General features: G+C 40.4%; 1 protein-coding gene across 3 annotated transcripts in view; it reads right to left on the bottom strand.

The window, feature by feature from the left end:
• DIDO1 (death inducer-obliterator 1) overlaps positions 1 to 22,297 on the bottom strand; it is a 47,213-nt gene extending 24,916 nt beyond the window's left edge. Inside the window, exons 1-8 of one of the 3 annotated variants that reach the window (XR_009419302.1) lie at positions 22,227 to 22,297; positions 10,248 to 10,437; positions 8,644 to 8,748; positions 7,432 to 8,335; positions 6,805 to 7,123; positions 4,668 to 4,880; positions 3,637 to 4,175; positions 3,378 to 3,536 (exon numbers count right to left, since the gene is read on the bottom strand). Coding sequence is in view for 2 of the 3 variants with exons in the window: in XM_059481143.1 (XP_059337126.1) it covers positions 3,950 to 4,175; positions 4,668 to 4,880; positions 6,805 to 7,123; positions 7,432 to 8,335; positions 8,644 to 8,748; positions 10,248 to 10,332 (1,852 nt within the window). In the remaining variant the exon portion in view is untranslated. Of the gene's footprint in view, positions 1 to 3,377; positions 3,537 to 3,636; positions 4,176 to 4,667; positions 4,881 to 6,804; positions 7,124 to 7,431; positions 8,336 to 8,643; positions 8,749 to 10,247; positions 10,438 to 21,617; positions 21,953 to 22,226 lie in introns of those variants that run through there. The other 2 variants (XM_059481143.1, XM_059481144.1) reach the window with 2 other exon arrangements.
• Positions 22,298 to 23,702: the final 1,405 nt, after the last annotated feature.

Below are 23,702 nucleotides of genomic sequence, written 5' to 3' on the forward strand. Positions count from 1 at the left end.
AAAAAAAATGAAGACACAAGGAAAGGCACACATAAATTATGCATGCTATAATCCTGCCGTTTTGATACCCACAGCAGTTTCTGCTGGTGGGGCATCCCACTATGCCTGTGTTCCATTCTCAGAGTCTCCTTATTTTGTTAGAGGTGTACAGGAACAAACAGTCCAAGACCTGTAACTACAACACACATCCTAATCCCTTCGCGTGTGAAAAAGTTCAGCTGCAGAAAAGATTAAAAATACTGAAAATGGGTAACAAAAGGAAATTTGCATCACCAGAGCCAGGGCTCCTACTTCCAGGAGGTGGCAGCGTTGTCTCTTCGGAATTCCCTGCTGGGAAGCAGGAGCAGGACCACAAACATTGACGGTTTCTCTGAAGGAAACACTCCCCCCTTCCAAACCTCACTCATTCTTTAGTGAAACACTGGTCCCAAATAAGGTATGACCATAATTTGCTATAAATTCACATTGTATCTGTCTGCAGTTCATGTCAACAGAAGTTACAAGTTACAATGTAAACACAAGTTCAGTGATTTGGTGCGACAAGGGCTTGTTATTCTGAAGTTTTCCCACAAGAACAGAAACTTAAGGCTTCCTTTTGAGCTTTCGTCTAATAAACCCTCCTCACTCTCCTGCATGCTTGGCTGCTTTCTCAGGAAAAGCAGGGAAGATATTTAAACTGTCTTAACACCTGAACTGAGTAAATTATCACTTTGTGTATTTAAGTCTAATAAATCAGGTGAACTTCAAAGCTTTAAAGCACCAATAAATACTTAGCATACTTAGGACTGGGCAGTTTAAGAACAGGGATACTGCAAATGTTTACTCTCCTCCCCTCCTTTAGGATTAATTTTCTATTTTAAAACTGCATTTGCTGCTAACTTCTGCTTGACAATTATTAGCAAAAATACAGAAAAAGTCTCTTACAAGTGTTGCTGTTGTAACATGGATCTCTGAACAATGTTCATAAATCTCAATAATTCACATACTTGCATGAATCTGGAAGCCAGGATGACTTCTGAAATGCAATGTAAGAGCTGAGCACTGCATATTAAATTAATACTAATTTTCCTAACAAAAGTAAAAGCAACTCTTCTAAAAGGGAATGTGACTCAGACCTAATTTCCTTCTATATGTGTCCTTCAAATGCTGTCTGAAACTTTAGAAGTACTTGTACTTAATATTGATTTATCAAATCAAGATATTTCCCACACTTGTTTTTAAATTAATCAAACTCATTTTCACTGGGCACAGAAAGATGGAAGAGTGTCATTTTTCAGGCACCAGGTTCTGATGCACCAAGTCACTTCCAAGTGCAGCCCTAACTCATATCCCAAAGAGACACAGGAAAGTTAGGAAGTGAAGAAACACCAAGTAATGGGGTAACAGAAGGAAAAAAATATGACTGCTCTGCATTATGAACACCAAATATCCCTTTTCTAAAAGGGAGGGAGAAGGGCCCTGGTGGTAGGCTTAGATGCAAATATATTATATGCTCTGACCACCCAGTATATCTTTGAAAGTGACTTGATTTCTTGGTACTACTTAATAAAACAACTATCTCATGTAATAACAACGAAGTCTTGTAACTCACAAGTACTGAGTAAATACATAAAATAAATCTATGTTTGAAATGATAAACTGTCTGATGTAAAGAGTATTAGAGAGTGACTCTGTCAATCAGGTTAAGTTTTCTTAATTCCTAAAAGGTCTCCTGCACTGAAGTTGCAAACAAGGATTTGGTGAACATGGCTGGAAACTCTGGAAGAACATGGGCAGCATTCTGAAATACTGCATCTGGAAGTCCTTTGCTTCTTCTGGACTACGAGTCCTTCATAATCAATGTTCAGAAATGCAGATTCCTAATCTGGGATTTGCTTGGTTTTAAGATTTACACCTAAACCAGACTATGTTTGGCCCAATAAACATGTCTTCCTTGACAGAATAGCTCAGACTTAAGAGATTTCTCACTCTTAGGTACCTGAAGTGAAGTGAGACGACTCTCATGAATTTCCCTAATGCTGTAACTCTTAGGTTTTGAATAGCATATAAAGATTTCTTAGAGAAATAAAATCTGGTAGAGTACTTTTGCAGATGGTGCACTGGCAGCTCCTCAGGAAGATTACAGCTCAAACCTATCCACTGAAAAGCAGGACACATTTTTTCACAAATACACAATTTATCTGGGCATTTAGTAATGGCAGAGCTCCCACATATCAATTCAACTTACCTTAAAAAAGAAAATCTGAAGCTCTTCCTTGCATTTGATATGAGAATTCTTCACCACACGAACTAGGCTGTTCCCTATTTGTTGCTAAAGTCTGGTATTTACAATATTTTAGAATCAATTTTACTATTTTGCTGCATGAATCCAGTTTTCTACTCAAAGTGGTTAAATCTGTAAAACCTACAGTGTGGTAAATCTTAAGAGCAAAGTCCCTTAAAAAAACCCTCAAAGGTTCTGCCTCACAACCTGTATTCCTGTCTCTTAGGAAAAAAACAAACCCTAAAGGAATAAGGACATTTAAAGTGAAATAGTTCTATGGACACCTGTAACTGTTACAGTCAGAAAAATCTGATGTAAAATAAGCCCTTATAGTTTCATTTATGTTTTTCCACTAATTTTAGTTATGTTTAAAACACTATTGTTTCTAACAAAAAAGGCTAAATTTTCTTTAAAATAATCTAAAATGAATGGAAGTTAATTAAAATATATATCTTAAGGGAGTTTACTATACAAGAGGTCAATGGCCTAATATGCAGCAAAAATACACAGAGAAAAATTACAACCATTTAACCTGATGTGGGTAAAGACCATTGAAATATACCTGGTATGTGCCTTGTTCATCAACAGCAATTTAGTGTAGCTGGTGTTCCCTCAGTGCTTAAAAGCTCTAACTACAAAATCTCATCTTAAATATGATTTATCAGTTACTTTACGTGTAAGTGTTCAATAATTACATTTACTTATGAAAATAAAATGTAAATTGGCTGAAGTGTGGTTACAAAAGCTGTGAGAACTGAATTTCTGATTCATTACTCTTCAAAGGAGGTCACGTGGTTTGTAACTGAAATGTCAGATTTCATCTCAAGTTCCAGAACTGCATTATAAAACTACTCAGAGTGAGTCAGTCAAAAAAATGTCATAAGCAAAAAGACTTGTTCAGGCTTCAAAGCAGTATTTACTTACCTTTGCATGAATTACAAGGATGCTACTCAAAACCTGCAAAAATATGCAAGGCAGTAGCTCTGCCCAACATCCAGCTGAGATGTGCTCTTTTGTGTGTGGATAATGTGTGGAATATGAACAGAGAAAGGGAAAAAAAAAGAAAATAAAGATAACAGAGTTCTGCCTCCCAGCCCAGCATACAAGTAAAGGATGGTCCTTAAGTTATTTCATGTAAGAAAGAAAAGCAGCAGAATACTTGACAGTTAAAAGCTGTTTGCAGAGGTGTCAAATATCGTTGGATACCACGTTGAAGATTTCACTCTTTGCACCAGGCACTGAAAATGCAAGACCTGAGAGACAGGTGCCAAATCTAAATTACAAAAATACAATTAAATTAGTACAGGCAATTGCTGATTCACAGTGCACACTGCACAACCTTTTGGTAAAAACACAAATGTCTCAATACTTACCTTCTAGATTAGAAATAGACACTTTCTTTATGGGAAAGATTTCAAGCTTAACCATGAAGTTTTCATCCAGAAATCAGCTGGGTAGATCAACAGGCTCTTAATCATACAACTGTCATATGATACATATGAAACTCCTAAAAGTGTCTCTCATTTGTGTGTATCTGTGTGAATCTTTGAAGGTGGAGAAAAGTAGCTTGGTGCCACAGTAAGAAAAAACCCCCAAATCCTAAACTCCCTAGTTTTGCAGAGCCAAGAACGGATGGGTATTCAAAGAAAATATGATTACTCAGGAATATCCCTAAGCCATACATACATTTGAACAACAGTGCAGGTGAAATGGCAGCAGTCCTTTCAGGCTTTACAGCATTGTAATTATGATCGCTGGCCCAGGATGGCGTGATGGGTTCTGCTGCTGGCTCTCGAGCAGGAGCTTGGCTGTTTGCCTCAGTCTTGGCTGTGCTCACAACAGTCTTCTTCACGTTCACCTCTCTTTTCTCAGGGAGCTGTCTCTTTTGGTTTGAAACTGGTTTGATGCCCACCTGGATAATTAAAAGTAGCTTGATTACTAATAATTATCAAATATATTGCATTTCACAAACAAGCAGAAAGCGTTACACACACATACACCAGTTTCTTTTATAGTAAATTCCTTACTTTTAAGTGTACCATTTGAAATTATTTGATTACTGCAAACCCAGTAATTTGAAGTTAAGAAGCCAAAATTAATTGCCTTAAGGTAAAATAAAAATATGTAATTACTTGAAATAGTACTTTCTTAAAAGTCGTTGCCATCTAGACAACCCTTGCAAGGAGCTATCTCCATCTAGAGGCAATTATTAAGATTTCTTTTTAAATGAAAGTGTTTTATTGTCCTTACCACAGGAAAAGGCAAGAGAACAACAACAAAAAAAGTAATAGAAAGCTCCTCTTCAATGCAGAACTCAGCAGTTTTATTTAAGTCAAAAAGCAGAGGACAGAAATAAGGCACAGTGCTCCAGGGCAACTGCTCTGGATCATGAACACAAACTTACCTGCTGCTGAGGTTTTGGTATGCCAGGCTTTTCAGATTTTGGTTTGATCTTCTCTTTAGGTTTTGGTTTTGCATCCTTGCCAGAACTCAAGATCTTCATGGTGGCTGCAGCGTGCTTGAGGATGCAGTCGTTGCTGCAGTACACGGAGTCGGGCTGGGCCACGTTGAAACAGCCGGGGCCGATGCACTTGGAAGCACCAGGAGCTTCAATCACCTTCAATACAGAGAAATGGAGTCAGGTCAGACTTCAAAGGGGAAACAGCAGGAACAGCCTCTGTAGCATGGAGAAATGCTTACACAGCTCATGTGCAGACTCTGCAGCTCTCACCTGCACAACTGCCAACGTGAGAACAACAGTTGTTCATGACACAACACAAACAATCCATACAAATGTAAGAATTTCACTTCTCTAACACATGTTTTACAGGATGTGCTGCATTTTCAATGGTTGGTCTGCTAGCCCCGAGATAAAGGAGGCTGATTTCCTAAATTTTCAAATCCCCTAAGTACACAAATGCTTTTACTGATCCTCTACATGGTATGATAAATGTCCTTAATAATGCAAAGCTGGGGTCTCAACAGCAAGGTCTCTAAACCATTCCCATCAGCTGCTGTCCCCAGCCATGCACACATGTAAGAGAAAGCACTCAGATATTCAGGTGTACAGATTATTCTTGCTCTGTAGGTTTTACCAATTTTAACTTTAGAAGTCTCCAACTTAGATTCTTGTACACAACTTTGCCATAGCCTCCTACAGCTTACACATTTATAGGTTTGTCTCTGCAATCTGAATTTTCCTCTAATTCAAAAATCACTCTCCGTTTATATCAAGGTCTTACAGATGAAGAACTTCCTCTTCCAATGTTATGATTCAGAAAATAACACACTCCTTGAAAACAGAGTGAATTAAATTGAATTGTAGAATACTTGAAAGCTTTTTGGGCTCCAAGCTTTCACCTCTGGATACTGTGCTTTTAGTCTCTCTTCTAAATTACTTTTTAAAATGATACAAGATACTCACAACTATTGTAGTTCTAAACAACCTCTTGCCATTTGCAATTACCAAAAGTAAGTTTTTCAGGAATATTTCTAGTTAAACAAATATTATTTGCATAGTGCAATTGACTTCTCTGCAATCAAAAGTCAGTACATGGCTTTATCTGCAGCAGCCTGATAAAACCTGGATTTAGGAATTTTCCCATTATGTACACACTTAACAGAGAAGAAAAGATAAAGAGCACTTGGTGATAACAGTAGCAGAGCCAACACCAACAGCACTGGACTCTCAAAAACCTCTGTGTACAAAGGTGTACAAATGCATTGGAAAATATTTTTGAGAATACTATTTTCCACACATTTATCTTAAACCAGTAAATATTTATATATTCAGCTTAAACTGTTCTATCTATACATAAATCTCACTGTGCTGCCATGGTCAGCTCTAAATGTCCAAGACACTGGCACTACTGCAGCACCTTAGGCAGAACAAAGACAACCCCTGTAAAGCACTTGTTTTTTTTTAGTTTATGTACATTAAGCTGAAGAAGCTTCTACACCTTTCCAACTGGGCATGGAACTTTGTATTACAAAATTTCAACTTCAAATACTGAAATAGTTCCAAACATATATTTTTAGATTTAAAAAGGCAGAGTAAAGAAATTCCCTATTTGCTGATAACCTAAAGGTTATCAGGACAAAAATCAGAACTTCAAAGACTAACTGGAAGCACAGCTGGAATTAACTCCAATAGAGTTTTTTTCACGTTAAGTAAAAAGTTTCACTACCACTGAAAATGTCCAAAATATTGGAGATTATTTCAAAGATAGTATAAAACAGCACAGCATTCCAGAATTTTTATTAAAAGAATACATCATTGTTTGACTTTCAAAACTATTTAAAAAGGGAGAACAGCACAAACTATTTCCTACACCTATATAAAACCTTTAAATCCCTCACTTGAAACTAAGTTTTAATTCCTGTACTGATAGAATTATGGATAAACTTCTGCTAGCCAGCAGTGTTTGGTGGGCTGTTCAGCTTATGTGTAGCTTTAAAATCAAGGCAGATTTATAGTCATACAGGTCATTGTCTCCACGTACTCAGTGAAACATGAAAAATAAGAAAATTAAAATACTCACAGGCTGAAATATCTTTAGTTTTTTCTTCCCACTTGGATTTGCAGCTTTTTCAATCCTACCCTTGATTCCTTGGTCCTCAACTGATTTTTGTTCAATTGTTCCTATGCTTGTGAATTCTGTGCCATCCACATTTCCTTGCTCCATTTTAGCTTCCTGCTGGTCTAGTTCTGAAACAGGCTCATCCTGTCCCTGGAGAATGGTGCAGTTTGGACAGATATAGTCCTCACCATTCCTCTCCAACAATCGCCCTCGAGCCTCAGAAATACCCACGCAGTCACCATGAAACCATTCCTCACATCTATCACAACAAATCATAAACCTGAAAAAAAAAAAAAAACCCACCAAGGAACAGTAAAACACTGTGAAATGAAAAGACAATTAACATTCCGTGAATATTTCAAGCAACACAACTTCAGTACCCCAATAAAGCACCAGTGCACAGTTCTGTCTCACTGGTTATTTCTGTATTTGTTTATCCTTTTTTAAGTATTTGTTCTAAACGACCTGCCAAAATTCAATATACCCAAAAGCTCATTTAAAAAGTAATCATGAGCACCTAATTGAATTTTTAATCACAGAAAAATTCCAAGTCCTGGCACTGTGTCTGCAGCTGAGCCCTTTGCCTACCTGTTGTTGTGAGGCTGACGACAAATACAGTACAGGGCATTTGGGTCGTAGATCTCAGACTCTGATTTGCTTTTGGGCTGTTCTTCAGGTTCCTCATCTGAGGCCCCCTTTGCACCAAGGGCAGGCTTCTCCTCCTTCTGAGCCTCAAGATCTTCAGTGTCCTCCTCAGACACAACCACCTGACTCGCAATCTCAGTGCTGTCTGCAGTCTCAGGCTCCTGTTTGATAGGCAGCTCAGACTCATCCTGTTTTTCAGGTGTGACATCACCAGTTTTGGCAGGATCTTTTCCTGAGTTCCTTTTCCTCAGGTGGTTCTGCACATCCTTCAACACCAGCTGAGGTTTCTGCTCAACGCGTTTCTTTCTTAGCCGATTCTGCAGTTCCTTTAGTGTTAACCCATCGCTGTCACTATCAGAAGTAGCATCTTCCTCTTCCTCCTCCTCATCTTCTTCCTCTTCCTCTTTTGTGGGTCTGCTTTTAGGGCTTTTCTGCTCCTTACAACTCCTGGTGCAAATCCTCCTAGTGACAGGTTTGGTATCTGGAGTGCTCTCAACACTGTCTTCAGAAGCAGTTTCAGCATCAGTGGCTGGCCCAGAGGCTGCTTCACTGGAGTCCTCCAGGGTGGTGGGAACGCTCCTCCTGCCCCTGCGCCTCACCGTGGTCAGGAACTCCTCCACCCTCTCTGTGCGCTTGGGCTGCCGCCCGCTCCTCCTGAGGTTGGTGCCTTGCTGCTGCTGCTGGGGCTGCTGCTCACTGGAGTCCACATCAGCATCTCCTGCACACTCCCTCTTGGCAATCGTGGTCCTCCGAAACCCCCAGGTTTTCCTGAACTCTTTGCTTGTTGGCTTGACAGACTTTTGTTCCTCTTCATTGCTTTGCTCACCTTTGTCATCCAACACTGATGCTAAAAACAAGGGAAGAGGTAATAAAGTGGTGGCGATGAATGATGTGCTCTCATAAAACCTTTTCTCAATGTGTTTTCTTTGTGACATCTATGTATCTCTACTTCATATGATGAGCCTCAAAACAGATACAATATTTTCTTGTGAATGTAATACAACAGCAGTAGCAATTAAATACATCACTGATCACTCTGACAACATAATCCAGTTGTTCCTGTTTCAAACTCTTGAGTTACTTCAAATCATTTACACACATGCATACATGATGCACAAATAAGCACATTTTCAATTGCAAAGGAAGAACCCTTACCAGGAGAACTGTTTTCCATGTTGTCAGTATTAGCTTCAGACTCTAATGGAACTGTGTTTCCAGCTTGTTCCATAGTACAGGCAACACTGTTCCCACTCTGAAATGCTGAACAGAAACAAAATGTCCAAAATTCTCATTCAAAATATTCATAGCCCAAATAATTAGTAAATATTCTTATTTCAGTATTAATTGTAACAAGTACTTGTATTTCAAGCAAACTCCTTCATGGTATGAATCTACCCTGGGGTTTGTCTGGGCAAAAACTTGACAGCAGTTCCACTCACTTCTGTGTGGAATGAAATGTAGGAAAGGTTGGTCCTTGACATGGTTGTTTACAAAAATGTTTTCAGCCTACATGATCTACCAGAATGACCCCAAAAAAAATCCCTGATTCAGCAAAGAACCTCCAACTGTGACAGACTCAGCCACAAAAAAAAAGAAAATCTGTGCTGACAACCAGATCTATTTTCTCGTAAGACTTTCCCAGCTTATTAGAAGACTGTTATTTGAGAAGGCAAAAGCAAATGACAGAAATAAATGTAGGATCTACATTTTGATAAATTTGAGAATAACCTGGTCTATTCAAATGATTTAAAATATTTTTTTAGTATTATTTATTTAATAACAAGTATTAAAGTTGATATATTTCCAATGAGCTACATGCCCTGGAACTGCTCCTGAGGGCCCAGACACTGCTCTGCAGCAGTGACACTGCTCCCAGGGAACTGGAATGGGCAGCAGTAATTGAATCTCAAAGAACAGGAAAACCAGAAAGTTATTTGAAAACAAAGGACACACCCCAACTCTCCCCAAGGATGTTTCTGGACACGTGTATCCCAGGCTGAGGAATTGCAAAGCCATACCAAAAGGGAACATGAGCAGAATTCCTACATGACAGCACTGAAGGATCAGATGCTTTACACAGATGTACATAACACAGCTCCAAGTTTTCAGAGACACCCTTCAGCAAGCTTTTCCCAGTTTTCCAGTGTTCCCTGGGAATAAATGCCTCCTTATTTCATATACTGCATCACTTCCATCACTGTTCTGTCTTAACACAATCCCTCCTCTGCAAATCCTCTGCTTTCAGTGTTACATTTAACACTGCTGGAACAGAAACGTTAAGGGCCAGTGCTATGGAAACAAAAATCTATGCAGATATGTTGAAAAAATTAACACTTCAGTTGTAACTGTGAATACTATAAATGTCACTGGAAAAGCAGCAGACGTCAGAACAATAATTTAAATAGTAACTGATTACTTTTAACATTACACACAGAATAAAAAGTGAATTTTAAGCCTGCAGTACACAGGCAAAGAGCTGAATCTGTCTCAATCCAATATGAAATTCCTTTAAGTGCCCCCATTAAAAAAAAACTAATGATAAATTTTAAACTTTTTTTTAGCAGCACTAAAATTGTATTTGTACAAAAATGTCACAATAGAATTAAGGGAGTAAGCCAAAATATTTAAAGTTTACATCTTTGTTGACTCTGGAACATGAAGAAACATTCAAACCTAGAAGCAGAGATTACCCAAATTCTGAGATAGAAATTTCAGCTAAAATGTAAATAACTAAGAAGGCTCTCCAATGTCCTCTGTACCTGACACAGCATCAGAGGCTTCAATGGTTTCTCCTTGAAGGGCTGAGCCAGAGGAGGGCAGCACAGGATCAGAATCATTCAGCATCCTCCAGCCAGCACATGCTGAATTTCCTGACTCACAAGTGCCACACTGAATCTCCGAGTTGTCAGCAGGTCCAAATTATATCAATCCTCCTTTTCCTGCTGGCTCCTGGAAAACAACAAAGGGACAAAATAAGGCATCAATATACTTATAAACATATCTTACTGTTGTTTAACTAAATTAGGAATTGTTTTGCTTCTATTACACTATAAAGCAAACTACATTATTTTGTCTTCTTGACAGTTTTGCACTTTCAGAAATACACTGGAACTGGAAAAAAAAAGTCAAAATTAAGCAATACCACATCCCCAGTTACCAACAGCCAATATCTTTGAAAGAAATACAAAAGATGATTGCACTCTCATTCATTCATTTAGATTCAATTAAGATTTCCAGAACAGCAACAAAACTGTAATGAAGAATTTAGTCCATGTGCAGCATTTAAAAGCATCCTGGGAGTGGAATTTACTAAGTGCAGTCAATGAAAATACAGAAATGCTTTTAAATTCCATTAGCACAGCCCAGCTTACAATAGGGCAGATTTAGTGATTTACACAAAATTTCAATCCAGGAGACATTGCAGCTCTGAGTGCCTGAGTTTGATCATCAGCAGGCAATGCCTTCACTAATTCAAAGCAGCCTACCAGAATACAAGAGCACTGGAAAAGAATTTGGGAGTTAAAGGAGGACCAGTCAGACAGAATGAACTGGACTATGACATCAGTTAGTGAAGAATAAAAAATGAAACCAAACACAGACCCTGTGAGTCAGCACCCTGCAATGGAAGATGCAGGGAACTGCCACAGCAGGTGTAGGACCTAACTAAAACAATAATTCTCTGAAAGGAACAAAAATCAGTTATTAATACTTCAGGTGAGGAGACATACAAATTTTAAAGTAAAATAATCCCTCAGACACACCAATACATAGTCTAACTTTGATTTTTAAACAATACCTTTTTTTTTACAAATCTCTGAAGCCCCAACTCCTAGAGCATCTGTGCTCTTCCAAAACCACTTTTTACTCCCTAAGCAATCATCATCTCTAGGTGCTCTCCAATGTCACTGTCCCAAAAAATAAGGAATGGGGAAAAGACAAAACCTTCCCCAAATGCAATTTTCATCAGTGGATCACTTTATTTCATTAACTATAAACCTCAAGATTTGCATGACTGTGGCAGAACAGAATTAGTAAAAACAATACTAATTGTACTAATTGGAGTATAGAGCTAGATTCACATCAGTATTTCTTCTTCCCCCTGTGCCTTTTCTATATGGGATTATGTATATTCTTGGCCTCAGTCAACCACTACCACTCCAAGAACAGGAGGAAAATTAAACAGCAAAAAAGAACAGAACATACTAATTATAAAAGCCCTGGTGCTCTATCTCATGGCTCAGAATACCTGCTCTAATAGGTGTTTTGCTCCACTGCCTGAATCAGGGATTGTATCCAGGGACTCTGTCACTGAGTTTTAAGTGCCTCCTTCCATGGTGTAGTTCTGTAAGAACCTTTCAATGTCCCTGTTCAGAATCTCCAACTGATCACACATCACTCAATTTCTAAGTGATATACCTAAAGGGAGAGGCAAGCCAGCTAATCACTTCATTTAACTCAGTATTAAACTATGAAACAGTAAACTAAGTCTGTAGCACACACAAAAGGTACCTCCTGTTTGGGTATTTACCCTGAGGAAGGAACTGTGTGCAGGGCTGTGCTCACAGTGCTGCACCTGGGCATTCAAGGCCCTGTGTGCAACCTGCTCTTCAAATGATGTTTGAGTATCACCACAACATTCCAAACTCAGAACCAGCAGCAACTCTTAGGAGGCACAGCTGGTTGAACACAAAGTGCATTTTCCAGGGTCACTCACTGCCCACCCAGTGCCTCAGCTGCACAGGCTCCAGCTCTGATCTAACAGAGAGCAGCAGTAACACCTGTGATAGCTGAAAACACAGATTCTATGTCAGAATCAATCTAATTGCTATTACCTACATTATCACCTTTTTTACCTACAGGAAAAATTACCTACAGGAAAAAATGTAATGGAACTCTAATTTTGAAATAATTCCCAATTTGAGCGAGATAAATGTACAGTGCACTTAAACACTGAAGTTACAGATCCCATATGTTTGCTGTAAAATGCCTGGTTGTTTCTTATTATTGCTTTGTATTTGCACTTTTTCCTTTCCCATGTGTTTCAAAATATTTTTCATGAAAAAGAGGAAGTTTCACACTTACTTTACATGAACCTGCTCTTGCAGAACTGCATCTTAAAATAGACTAAACTTAATTGCCTAAAAGAAGCTGAAAAATCAAGTATTACCAAAACACAAAAGGATGAAGCCTAACTCACAACTATACTTTGCACTTCTAAGCAAATGTTCTACAAACTGTCTGCGAAAATATTTACTAGAACATATGGCAACTTTGGAATCTCCAAATACCTCTTTCTCCTCCAGATTCAGTGGAACTTTTTGTTCATTTTGTTCTGTTTGTTCTCAAGTTCAGTGTTCAACTGCAGCTGAGATACTGACAGAAATGTCAACAGAAGCAGAAAATTGGCAATCTTGTTTTAGACGAGCTGAACATCCAGGATAATTTTACTTATTTCTCCTAACACAATGTATTAATCACATTTCTGAAATTGGAAGTTCCAGCTGGAAACTGAAAATTATTGTACTTCCCCTAGTAGACAATTCCCATCAGCATCATCATGTCTATCTATGTTAGGTAACTATATCTAATATTATGCAGAATATTAGAAAGGATATTTTGTTCCTCTGAAAAAACTGAGGCTAAAAATCTCAATAAATGATGAGAGAAAAAAGGCAAGCTAACATGAACAGACATACATTCAAAAGGCTGAGTTCCTGCTGAGGGTCACGGTTTCTGTGAGAAGGAGTCTCCAGTGGGAAAATGTCTAAGGTTTTAAGACCAGCTATAAATGAATTCAGAAATACAAATCAGGAGTTGTTGCAGTATCACGAGCATTCCAGTGAAACAGAACAGTCACTTAAATGGAAGTGGAGCATAAAGCTGATGCACAGTATCTCAAGAAAGAAGGTGCAGTCAAGGAAACATTTATTTAGTTTCTTCCTCACTGTCACAAGCTTTTAGTTTCAATTTGGTCAACTATTCTCAAGCAGTAACAAACCCGAAATCACAGGGCTGCCACACTGCAAGTGCAGAGGCCAGCACTCACATTCAGTAGCTGTGGATTCTCCAACCACTGCAAACCCTTGTGGTTTTCAATAAACAGACTGAAGACATTGCAGAGCAGACTCAGCAGCCAAATTAATCAGAGACCGAGAAGAGTCCCAAATTTCAAATCCTGCTACTGCAACACCTCGCAACAGACACTAAGAATATAATTTCCAAGAAACCTTCACTCATCAACATCCCGCTTGTAATCTCCCTTTCACATTCAGACAAAACCTCACCGAAAGCTCTCTTATCTACCGCCTTCCATTGTGAGCCAGCTCGCAGCAATCACAGGTGGAAAAGGAGAGATTATCTCTGCCAGTAACACATGGCTGAGATATTCATGGCAGGATGGGCTGAGGACACCTGGATCTGCTGACTTCATTAAACCCTTTTTAGGATGCCCAAGATAACATCTTCATCCCCGGTGACAGAGCAAAGTTGTTCAAGAACATCAACACTTGCCCATCTTTTTGTATTTGTTTTTCTAGATAAAGAATGATTCAATAAATTATAACAAATATGCATTCAGATGGGAATTTCCACTTTTATTTTTTCTCATTTCCCTGAGGAAGAGATAAGAGCTCAATGGGTCCTCTGAGTGCATAAAGGTTTTGTCTTTACTGGAGCTGATTATTTTAACTGCATTAAGAACTCCGTGCTTCAGGTAACTGGGAAGACTTCACTCTAAAAATTTATCTTGAAAGGAAGCCTAGTAATAAAACCTTTAACAGAACTAAACCTATCCTCCAAAAAAGTAACTTTATTTCTTGTTTATCTGAGGATTTACATACAAAAAAATCTGTCCATAGTGAGGATAAATTCTTCAGATTCAGCTTAGTGGGGATTTTATTCAGTGTTAGAGGAATATGCATGAAAGACCAGTGATCTTTATTCCCTCATTCTCACATATAGATAGCAAAATATGCCACATTTTATTCCCTGATCTTGGATGTCAGCACCCTTCAACACTCAGCCAATTTGCTGTAATCTGCACCAAAGCTGGCACCTCATTAGGGATTACACCGGCAGCTTGCACAAATACTTTAGTCCAAACAATTAATACCTGACACCTGCTCATTCTCTTATCTGCTACTGCCTTGAGAACTCTACAGCAATGTCTGTGATTTTGAAAGATCACAAAGTACTCACTCCTACACAAATATCCTTGAAAGGAAGATTTGCTCCTACTTAAGACTTGTGATAGACATTTACATCTTTTAGATTTTTAAAGGCTTAAGACTGAAACTCCAGTTATAGTTTTAGATACATTAAGGAAATGCAATGGCCATGCCCCAAGAACAGGATGGAAATCTCAACAATTACAATGGCCAGTATAAGGTTCTGAACATGAGGGTTGGTGAGAAGACACTCTTTGCATCTTTGCAAAGAAATTGAAAGCATGATTTTACACCAGCTAGGTTTTCAAAGCAGGTATCATTCACCAGTGACCAACTTCATGTCCATGTCCCAACAGAAATCCAGTCTGTCCCAGTATATAAGATATGAGCTTTAGTTAGAATGGCTTATATCTGATTTTTAGATGTATTTTTCTACAGGTTTCCTCAGAATTTGCTTCATATGCAAAGCACTTGGCTGAAACAATGATATCCCAGTCAGGTTTCTTAAATATCAAATAAACCACAAGATGTTACAAACAGGGCAGAAAACATCCTTTTCAGAATGATGTAACAATTTCCACTATCTTTTGTGAAAGACTTACTGGGCTTGGCCTATGATAACCTCTTTCAAGTGCTAAAACGTCCTAATCAGCAAATATAATCACATGAGCAAAACCAAAACAGTGTGAGAACTCATGAGGATTTAATTTCTGATGCAAATAAATTTTGGCATGGCTCAGCTGATGCACTCCTACTTGGAAGACTGATCCCATTGAAAATTATCCTCCATCCCTTTTTGGCAAAGATGACAGCTGGGAAATCTGCACTTTCTGCTAAGCAGCAGCAAAATGAATCCCTTGCATCACCAAGCACTACAAAAGAGCCCTATGGATGCCAGTTGGGCATCACCTACTCTGTACAGGAACAAGCAGCTCCAGTGAGAGTAGGGACAAAAGTGCAACTCAGTGACCCCCAAGAACAGCAGGGACAGGTTCTGCCCTGGCTCTGGAGATGCCCCCTCCACCTGCTCAGCCATGAAAGAAGCAAGGACAGAGACTTTACTAGCATGGAAAGCAAACAGAAAATCAGATGCCACAGTATAGCCTGTCTTATATTTTCATGTAAAACATATCCACAGCTTGCTAATTAAAGTGTCTTGTGAAGGAAGGGAAACTTCTATAAACAGTTGTGAGATGGAGCTTGTGACAAAGAGAGGCACTGGGAGCTGAAGAATGAGAGGTGACAGCCCTAAGGCTTAAGTCTGGATATTGTGAGACAGGAAAACTGCAGCCCTAACTCCTCCCCTGCACTCCAAATAAGTTACTATAGCACTGCTTGACTGCTATAGCCAAGCTGCAGCTCAAGGTCAAAAGTCCAGACATTCCTGGCAAACACAACAATTTTATGCCAGAAGTTTACATTTGAAATATCATGTTAAAAATCAAGTCTGTATAAAATGACAGCATTTCAATGCTTATAGTTAGACCTAAGAGAATAAAACAAAAGAGAAAGAACACTACAAACCCTGTAACACTTATCTCTAAGTGCTTTGCTGGCTATCATTAAACACACTAAATGAATTCCTAGATTACAAACTAAGCCACCTCTACCTACAATGCTAACAACTTAAAAGTGGCAGTTCATTTTTTCCTATTCTAGAATCAATGTATTACTCCATTTAAAAAATTTAACAAGCTTTTACATTTGCAAGATGTAGACTGAGCAGTAACAGCCATGCTCCTCAGGAAGAACCCAGCCTAATTTGAGAAACCTGGGCTCTTCTTAAACACCACAGGAAGCAGTAATTATTCCAGGCCAACAGGAGCAGCTTTTTACAGCCAAATTAAAACAAAATATCACCAAGATCTAGTTTTAAGGAGGCTTTTAGTATCAGGACAGTATCTCAATCTCTGATGCACAGAGCATGGCAGGGTAATAATTTGTCAGGGATGGCACCATGGACACCTACAGATGTCTCACACCATACCTGAGTCTACTCAGACCTGCTGCTTGTGCCCTCACCTCCCATTACACAGAGGTTCTAGGACATTTCAGTGGAGCTCTGTGGACTGCAGACTTTCTGCCTTTTTATGTTTGGTGCTGAAAAATTCTTTCAAACATTCATGGTATGAACGCTCATCCTGCCTTGGTACAGGGAAGCCTGTTAAGTGCACATTCACATGACACCACGTACCAACGCACAGTGCTGCTGACAATCAACTAATGAGATTTAAAAGATAAACAAACATTAACTTCTTTTTTGAAATTTTCAAAGATGCAGAAACAAGTTTTCAATCGCCTTCTAGATTTTTCTATTATGAAAAATGAGACTTAATACATTTATAAATTTCACAAGATCAATACTTTCCAAAACAGAAAATAATGAAGAGTTTAACTTTAAAATAAACTTTAGAGCAAACCAATTAACAGCTTTAAAATACAAGGAAATTGATTAATTCCAAGAAGAAATGGCTTCCCTTAATAACAAGATACACTCATTTGGTCTTTGTACTTGAAATAATAAAGACATTAACCTTTCCATATTAAAATGTCTTTAGTCACACATTATAAACCCTCTCTGCTGGGTCTGAAACTGAATATCTTCAGGCTTTCCATGGTTTCTGTCAGGCTGCTCACTTACCTTACACAAGCCTCACAGGATGGAAACCTGTGCTCACAGGACAGCAGTCCTGCACGTTTGTAGGGGATGTGGGAGCTCCTGGAAGTGAGGAATTTCAGTGTGTGCAGAGCAGATTATCAGATTAGCAGCACACACACAGTGGGCACAGCAGCAGACAGGGAGCAAAGACAACGAGGGACTCCACAGTACAACAGAACTGCAGCAAGCAAAACCCCAGAGCAGCAACCTGGTTTGTGCCAAGCAAAACACACACACACACTGAGGTTTATTTTGATGTCTTTCAGGTTAAAATCCTCTTACTTGAGATTGCAGCACACAGGACCTGAGCAGTCAAGGGAAGAAGGGATGGACTGCTGGGCAGGTCATGCACAGAATGACAATGGCACCAGGCATTACAGGCACTTTACTCTGGGCAAGCAGCAAAAAGAGCTTCTTCGAGCCAGATTGAAGTTCTCACAGTTAAATTCAGCTGAACAGCAATTTCTCATAGAAATACTCAAGGCACTTTAGCAGCAGGCCCATCAGATATCTGGCAAACACGAAGATTTAATTTAGTAACAGATCCTATCTGTACTACAGATGTTGCCTGTCACAACTGCACAAGTCAGGAACGTTAAGGGCTACAACCCCTAATCAACAGAGCTGGGCTGGCTCGAGTGCCTCTCACTGCTGTAATCAGATCTGCAAAACTGCACCTTTACCTGTGTCTGCAGGGTGGGGCACTGAGCACCACCCTGGGCAGTGGGCTCAGGGCAGCTGCACACAGAACCCAGCTCTATCACAGGGCCCTGCAAGCAGGGAAGAGCTCATCTCAGGGGGGAAAAATACTTGGAAAGCTCAAATTCCTTGGGAGAAGAAGTTACACTGGCAAATGTAGGTAGGTGTGTAGGCAGGAGAGATCAGCTCTGTGTCAGCAGCTGGGGACAGAACTGTGACAACAGCACCGACAAACTCCAGTAACCCCTAACACAAGGCACTTGCACTGTGCACACCCTGCAAGCTGTAAACCCATAACTGTGTTTGGGAAACAAAATTCATATTGCCTGTAGTGCTTCTGGCATTTATGAAAACATTATTATAAAGAGGGAAGTAAAGTATTACATACATGTCATTTTTATTTTCTAGGCAGAGCTCCATGGGAAGCCTGGGCAGATACTGACTTAGTAACAGACTGACATTTGGCATTTCACTACTCCTACAACATCTTCTGAAGCCTTTAGTCACATTCTTCTGAGTAAGATAATCCCATAGTCACCCTAACAATGAAAATTTAGCCCCCAAAAATCTGAGGGTTTGGGTCAGGTTTACTTCTGCGTTCAAGGTCTGAACAGTATGAGCAACAAACAGATTTTGCCCATGAGGGAAAGCTGTGAGCAGAACCAAAGCAGCGTAGAGAGATCTACTGTTTTGGTTTTTTTCCCTTTTATACAGATTAAGAAGCAATAAACACAATTTTAGGTGGTCAAATGTTTAGATTAAAAGCCCAAGCATGATCATCTCTTACCAAGAAACCTTCTAAAGGCTCCAGCAAAAGCCAATTTTACAAGTCATGGTTGAAAGTTTAGTCAACAGAAGTATCAATTACAAACACTGTCAGGGTATCTTTAGCAATCCCTTTACATCATCTTGAATGGAAATATTTTGCAAATACATACTATATATTTGCCTAATGTTCAATTTCTGCAACTGAACTGGATTCCTTAGCAACTGCCCAGGAAACATTGCTTAGGGAAGGCAATTCACACCCTCTGGCATTTCTCCACCGGGGCACCAGGGAAATCCGTTCTTATCACAGCCGTTAGGAACATTCAGCTGTAAATCCAACAGCTAAATCAGAGAATCTTAAATTTTAACTTTTCACAATCCCACAGCTTGTTTATCTTTAAATAATCTATCATTTCTGATCCTACCAGTACAGCTGCTGTAGAAAACAACATTATGTGGTTATGCAACTTTTCCCCTTCTTTTGTCTGTAAAAAGTGAGTTAAAATATAACCTCTGAAACCAGCTATCATTTTTATTCTTATTCCACCAAAATAGCCTCATTAAATAAACAGAAATGAACTTCTTCCAAATTTGGTGAAACACTAATTACAGCACGCTGATTATGTTATTAAGGATGCAGTAAACACAGTTGAGTTTCCAGTTTTGATTAGAATTTAACGGGAGAACATGCATAATGCTCATTTAATATGTGTGTCTGAGCTGCCTAACTGGAAATTTAAGCTTTTTAACCTCGCAGTTTATCAGTGCTCCAGACCACCGTCAGTAACACCTGTCAAATATCAGCTTATTTCAGAACTGCCTTAGATAAAAACTTCCCAGCAGTGAATCCTCCAAGCATTAACTGGGACTGAGAACTCAGGCCTGACTGCACACACGACCAGGAACCAGCTTTGCATAAATTGGGTAAATCTTACTTGTATTAAAATCCCCTCCTTGTATCTCCTACCACTGCTCTACTACTTGTGGCACAAAGGGCAGAAATGAATCGGAGAATAAAAGTGGTGCAGAGAGAGACACGAGTTCTGGCAATTGAAGCCATCTAGTGCCACTCTCACCCAGCCCTGCCCCTGCTTCCATCAGTTATGTTTTATAACTCTCAGCCCAACCCCTTTAATCCTTGCTCTTCCTCTTCCCACTAATACCTCCAGATTAAAGTTTCAGGCTGTACAGAATTAAAATCCCACGGTGGTTAAGTTACAACTATAAAGACAATTACTATCTTAAACCAGAAAGAAATAACGTGATCAACTGCCAGAAAAATCTTCGTAGTAAAGCTGGATTAAGCAGAACAAACACTGGCTTCTGAGAGTCCACTAGACACTGAAAAAATATTTATTCAATTTTATCTACTAACCTAGATTCGATTCTATTTGCATTGCTTTGGGGAGGTTTTTTCTGAGGTTTTGGTGTTATTTGCTTTTTTAATTCAAAATCCATCTTTTAGTTATATGCAAACACCCTCTGAATCATGTGTGAATATATATTAGTTTATATTATTATTTTATATTTCAACAGTTTTAAAAACTGCAGCTATTTTTGCAACACAGCAAAACCTTCATTTGCATTCCAACAGAAAATACCCCTTAAAGAAACAACCCAAAAACTTTGTAAAAATTTATTTAAACGCTGGTCTTTAAAACACCAATTATTTGATTTTCTAATCAATGGAGGCTGAAGGCCAACATGGGCCATTAGTGTTTCACCCCAGTGCATTAAAACACCTTCATGTGTGACACATTTCTGGAACTGTCAAGGGAGAAAAAATTAAGGCCTAACTGAAGAGCTATTTTAAGCTTATTTCTATATTTATTCCTATAGAAAGTTCTAAATGTCAAGGAATGATAACAAGTGGCTGGCACACATAAAAGTGGAGCACAACCTAGAATATCTACTACAATTAACAGAGTACATGGTACACTTGGACAGTAACTACACATCATTTTTCACTGACCTGCAATTAAATTGCTTAAACAGCTAGCAAATTTTGTTTGTAGAAGTAGCACCAAGACTAAAGCTATAAGTAATTGTTAAAGCTAAAGTAATTTGAATTACCCTTTAAAACTGAGGAAAAATACACAAAAAAACAAACAGTGGAAAAAGTTATCATAAAATGAGACAAAACGTAGTTTAATATTACTTGCCAAAAGATTTAATTAATCGAGACTGTGATTACTTGGTACTCAAAAGAGTTATTTCTGAAAAAAAAGTGAACTCTATTATCCAGGGAAAAATAACCAACCAAAAAAATCCAGGGAATTCAGGAATGCTATATACATTCTTCTGAGTGAAATAAAAGGAATCAAGATTTTTTTTCTCCCTGAAGTTCCTGGAATGAAAACCCATGAAAGCCCATGCAAGAAAAAGAGCATGTTACACTGTTTCAAATTATTGGAGATAAAAACTCCAGGGTGAGCATAATACACATTCATTTTATAACACATGGTGAGATTATAGCATTCTTATCAAATTAAAAAGGACAAGCTCAGATAGTAAGATTTTCCCAACCACAATTAAAACAGAAGCTGTTGCTTGGAGGTATAAATTATTTAACTGTATGAAACAAAATTTGGTTGCCACCAAACAATGCTTTTTACAAGCCAAAAAACCAACTCCAAATTATCACCACCTCCAAGAGACAGCATTTAAGTACATTAGTACCATTTAAGTACATTCGTGCCAAGGACAAGGAATTGGCAAGGAATTTACTAAATATTTGAAACCGACCTACAATTCCTACTGTCTAAATATTCGGTTTTTTCTCCCTACAAAACAGTCAGCGGAACACGATTAAGTTCAACTCCTCGTGTTTAACTCACCAATAAGGAGATCCCTCCTTTGCCCAGTGAAAACCAACACCTCTCCGAGGCAGGGAAGTTTCAGTCCCACCCGCCGGAGCCCCGGAACGATTTCGGTTGGGCTCGGTTGGGTTTCGGGGTCCCCAAGGGCGCCGCCCCGCCCCAGCCACCCCCGGCGCGGGCCCGGGGCCGCTGGTGCAGTCGATGATGCCGTCACGAAGCAGTTCCCGGTGTCAGCTTGGCCATGACGGCGACGGGCTCCGAGGACACCCGGCCTCTCCTCGCCTCTCCTTCCCCCCAAGATGGAGGAGCCGCCTTCAGCCCGCTCCGCCCGGGGAGCGGCCGTTCCGCTCCGGCCCCGCCGCGGCGTGAGCCAAACGCTTCCTCCGGGGCCCCGCACGGAGCCGCCGCCTCCTCCGGACCGGGCCAGACCGTGCCGTGCCCGCGCCCCGCTGCTCCCCGGGGAACCCCCCCCCACACCCGAGCCACTCCGGCCGCCCGCCCGCCTCCATTTTATAGCGAACCCAAAGGTGGCCGGGCCGCCTTTCCCGCGACCCCCCTGCCGTAGCGGCGGCCCTGCTCCCACTCTCCTCCCGCCCCGGTACTCCCCTACTTGCCTCCCGCACTCACCGCGAGCAGAGAAGGGGAGCTCTCGCCGCGGCCGCCAAAGGTCTCAGCCGCGCCGCGCCGCCATTTCCTCCTCGCTCCGCGGCAGCGCTGGGCGGGGCCACCCCGCCCCCGCCACCATCGACACCGAGATGGCGGCGGCGGGGCCAGAGCGCCGCCCTTGGCGCGCGCCTCCCGGAGGACCCGGAGGGCGCTGGGCGGGAGAGCGGCGGCCCCGCCCCTCAGCGCCATGGCGGCCGCTCCGCGCCTCACGCGGGGCCCTCAGCGCCATGGCGATCATTCCTCCCGTGCCCGTTCTGCACTCCTCAGGCCCGCTCCCGTTTCTCTGCTCGCAACCCCACGCTGATCCCGGGCACAATATCTACTACAATTTAGCCACGATTCGTCAGGGTGGACGGGCAGCGGAGCCAGGCTGCTGCTGCTGCACAGCCACCTGCTCACAGCAGTTGTGCTCCCCACCTGTGCGCATTCCTCTGGGACCTGGTTGGTTTTTCTGTTCTACTGACATTGTTTGGCAAATAGCTGCTCTAATGCCTTCCTCTGACTCCGAGTTCGGAGTGCTGAGAGTGGAATGTTCTCTGAACACATGGAGCCTCCACAGGAAACATCCTTGATCAATGATTAAGCTACTAAAAAACCACTGCAGGATCCAAGCTGCTACAAATAGCTACAGGGAGTTAATTTCTATTTACACGTGGAATTCCTTCTGTTGCTTTTTGGGACATTGGCACCCAGAAACATCCATTCCTGACAAACACTGAGGGATCCCAAGGGGTGCAGAACACCCCCAACACCACACAAAGACTCCTGCCCTGGGCACCTGAGGAGCCTTTAGACAGCTGGAGGTGTGAGTTTGGCTCTTTGGTTACCCTGATCCTGCACATTTTTCCTCATGGATTGATAACACAGGTTTCAGGTGGATTCCAGATACATACAGTGTTTACTGAGATTAAGGAATGAAAACATGAGGGGAAAAAAAAAAAACCTACCTAGAAATAATTCTACAGAATTACAGGATTTTGTCAAGTATTTTGATTACATCTTTTGTAAGTCTATTCAAGACTTCTGGTGGCAAAAGCTCAGGATAATGCTGGAAAACCTGCTATTAGCATAGTCAGCCACTTTCTGCAGCTGTAAAACTGGGCAGTTTTAATACTTTACCCAGAAACACCAAGAGGTAAAAAGCCACAACAGATTCCTGTGCAAAAGTACAAACCATCACAATTACAGGCAAGCAGGAATTCAGATTTTGTTCTGCAGCTACAGAGCTGCAATACATGAAATCACATGGAGGGAAAATACCTCAGGGTTTGGTACATCAATCTGCAGCGTGATGTATGCTCAGGGAAAAGCTAGGAACATGCTTTTAATGGATAAATTTAGCATCTAGGGAGTGCTCAAACCCAGGAATTACACACACCAACAGAGAGGGAACACGCAAAACAAGGAACTGCACAGAAGCAATGAATGGGGGATGCC

The sequence above is a fragment of the Ammospiza nelsoni genome, chromosome 12 (genome assembly GCF_027579445.1).
Source record: "Ammospiza nelsoni isolate bAmmNel1 chromosome 12, bAmmNel1.pri, whole genome shotgun sequence".
Lineage (NCBI taxonomy): Eukaryota > Metazoa > Chordata > Aves > Passeriformes > Passerellidae > Ammospiza > Ammospiza nelsoni.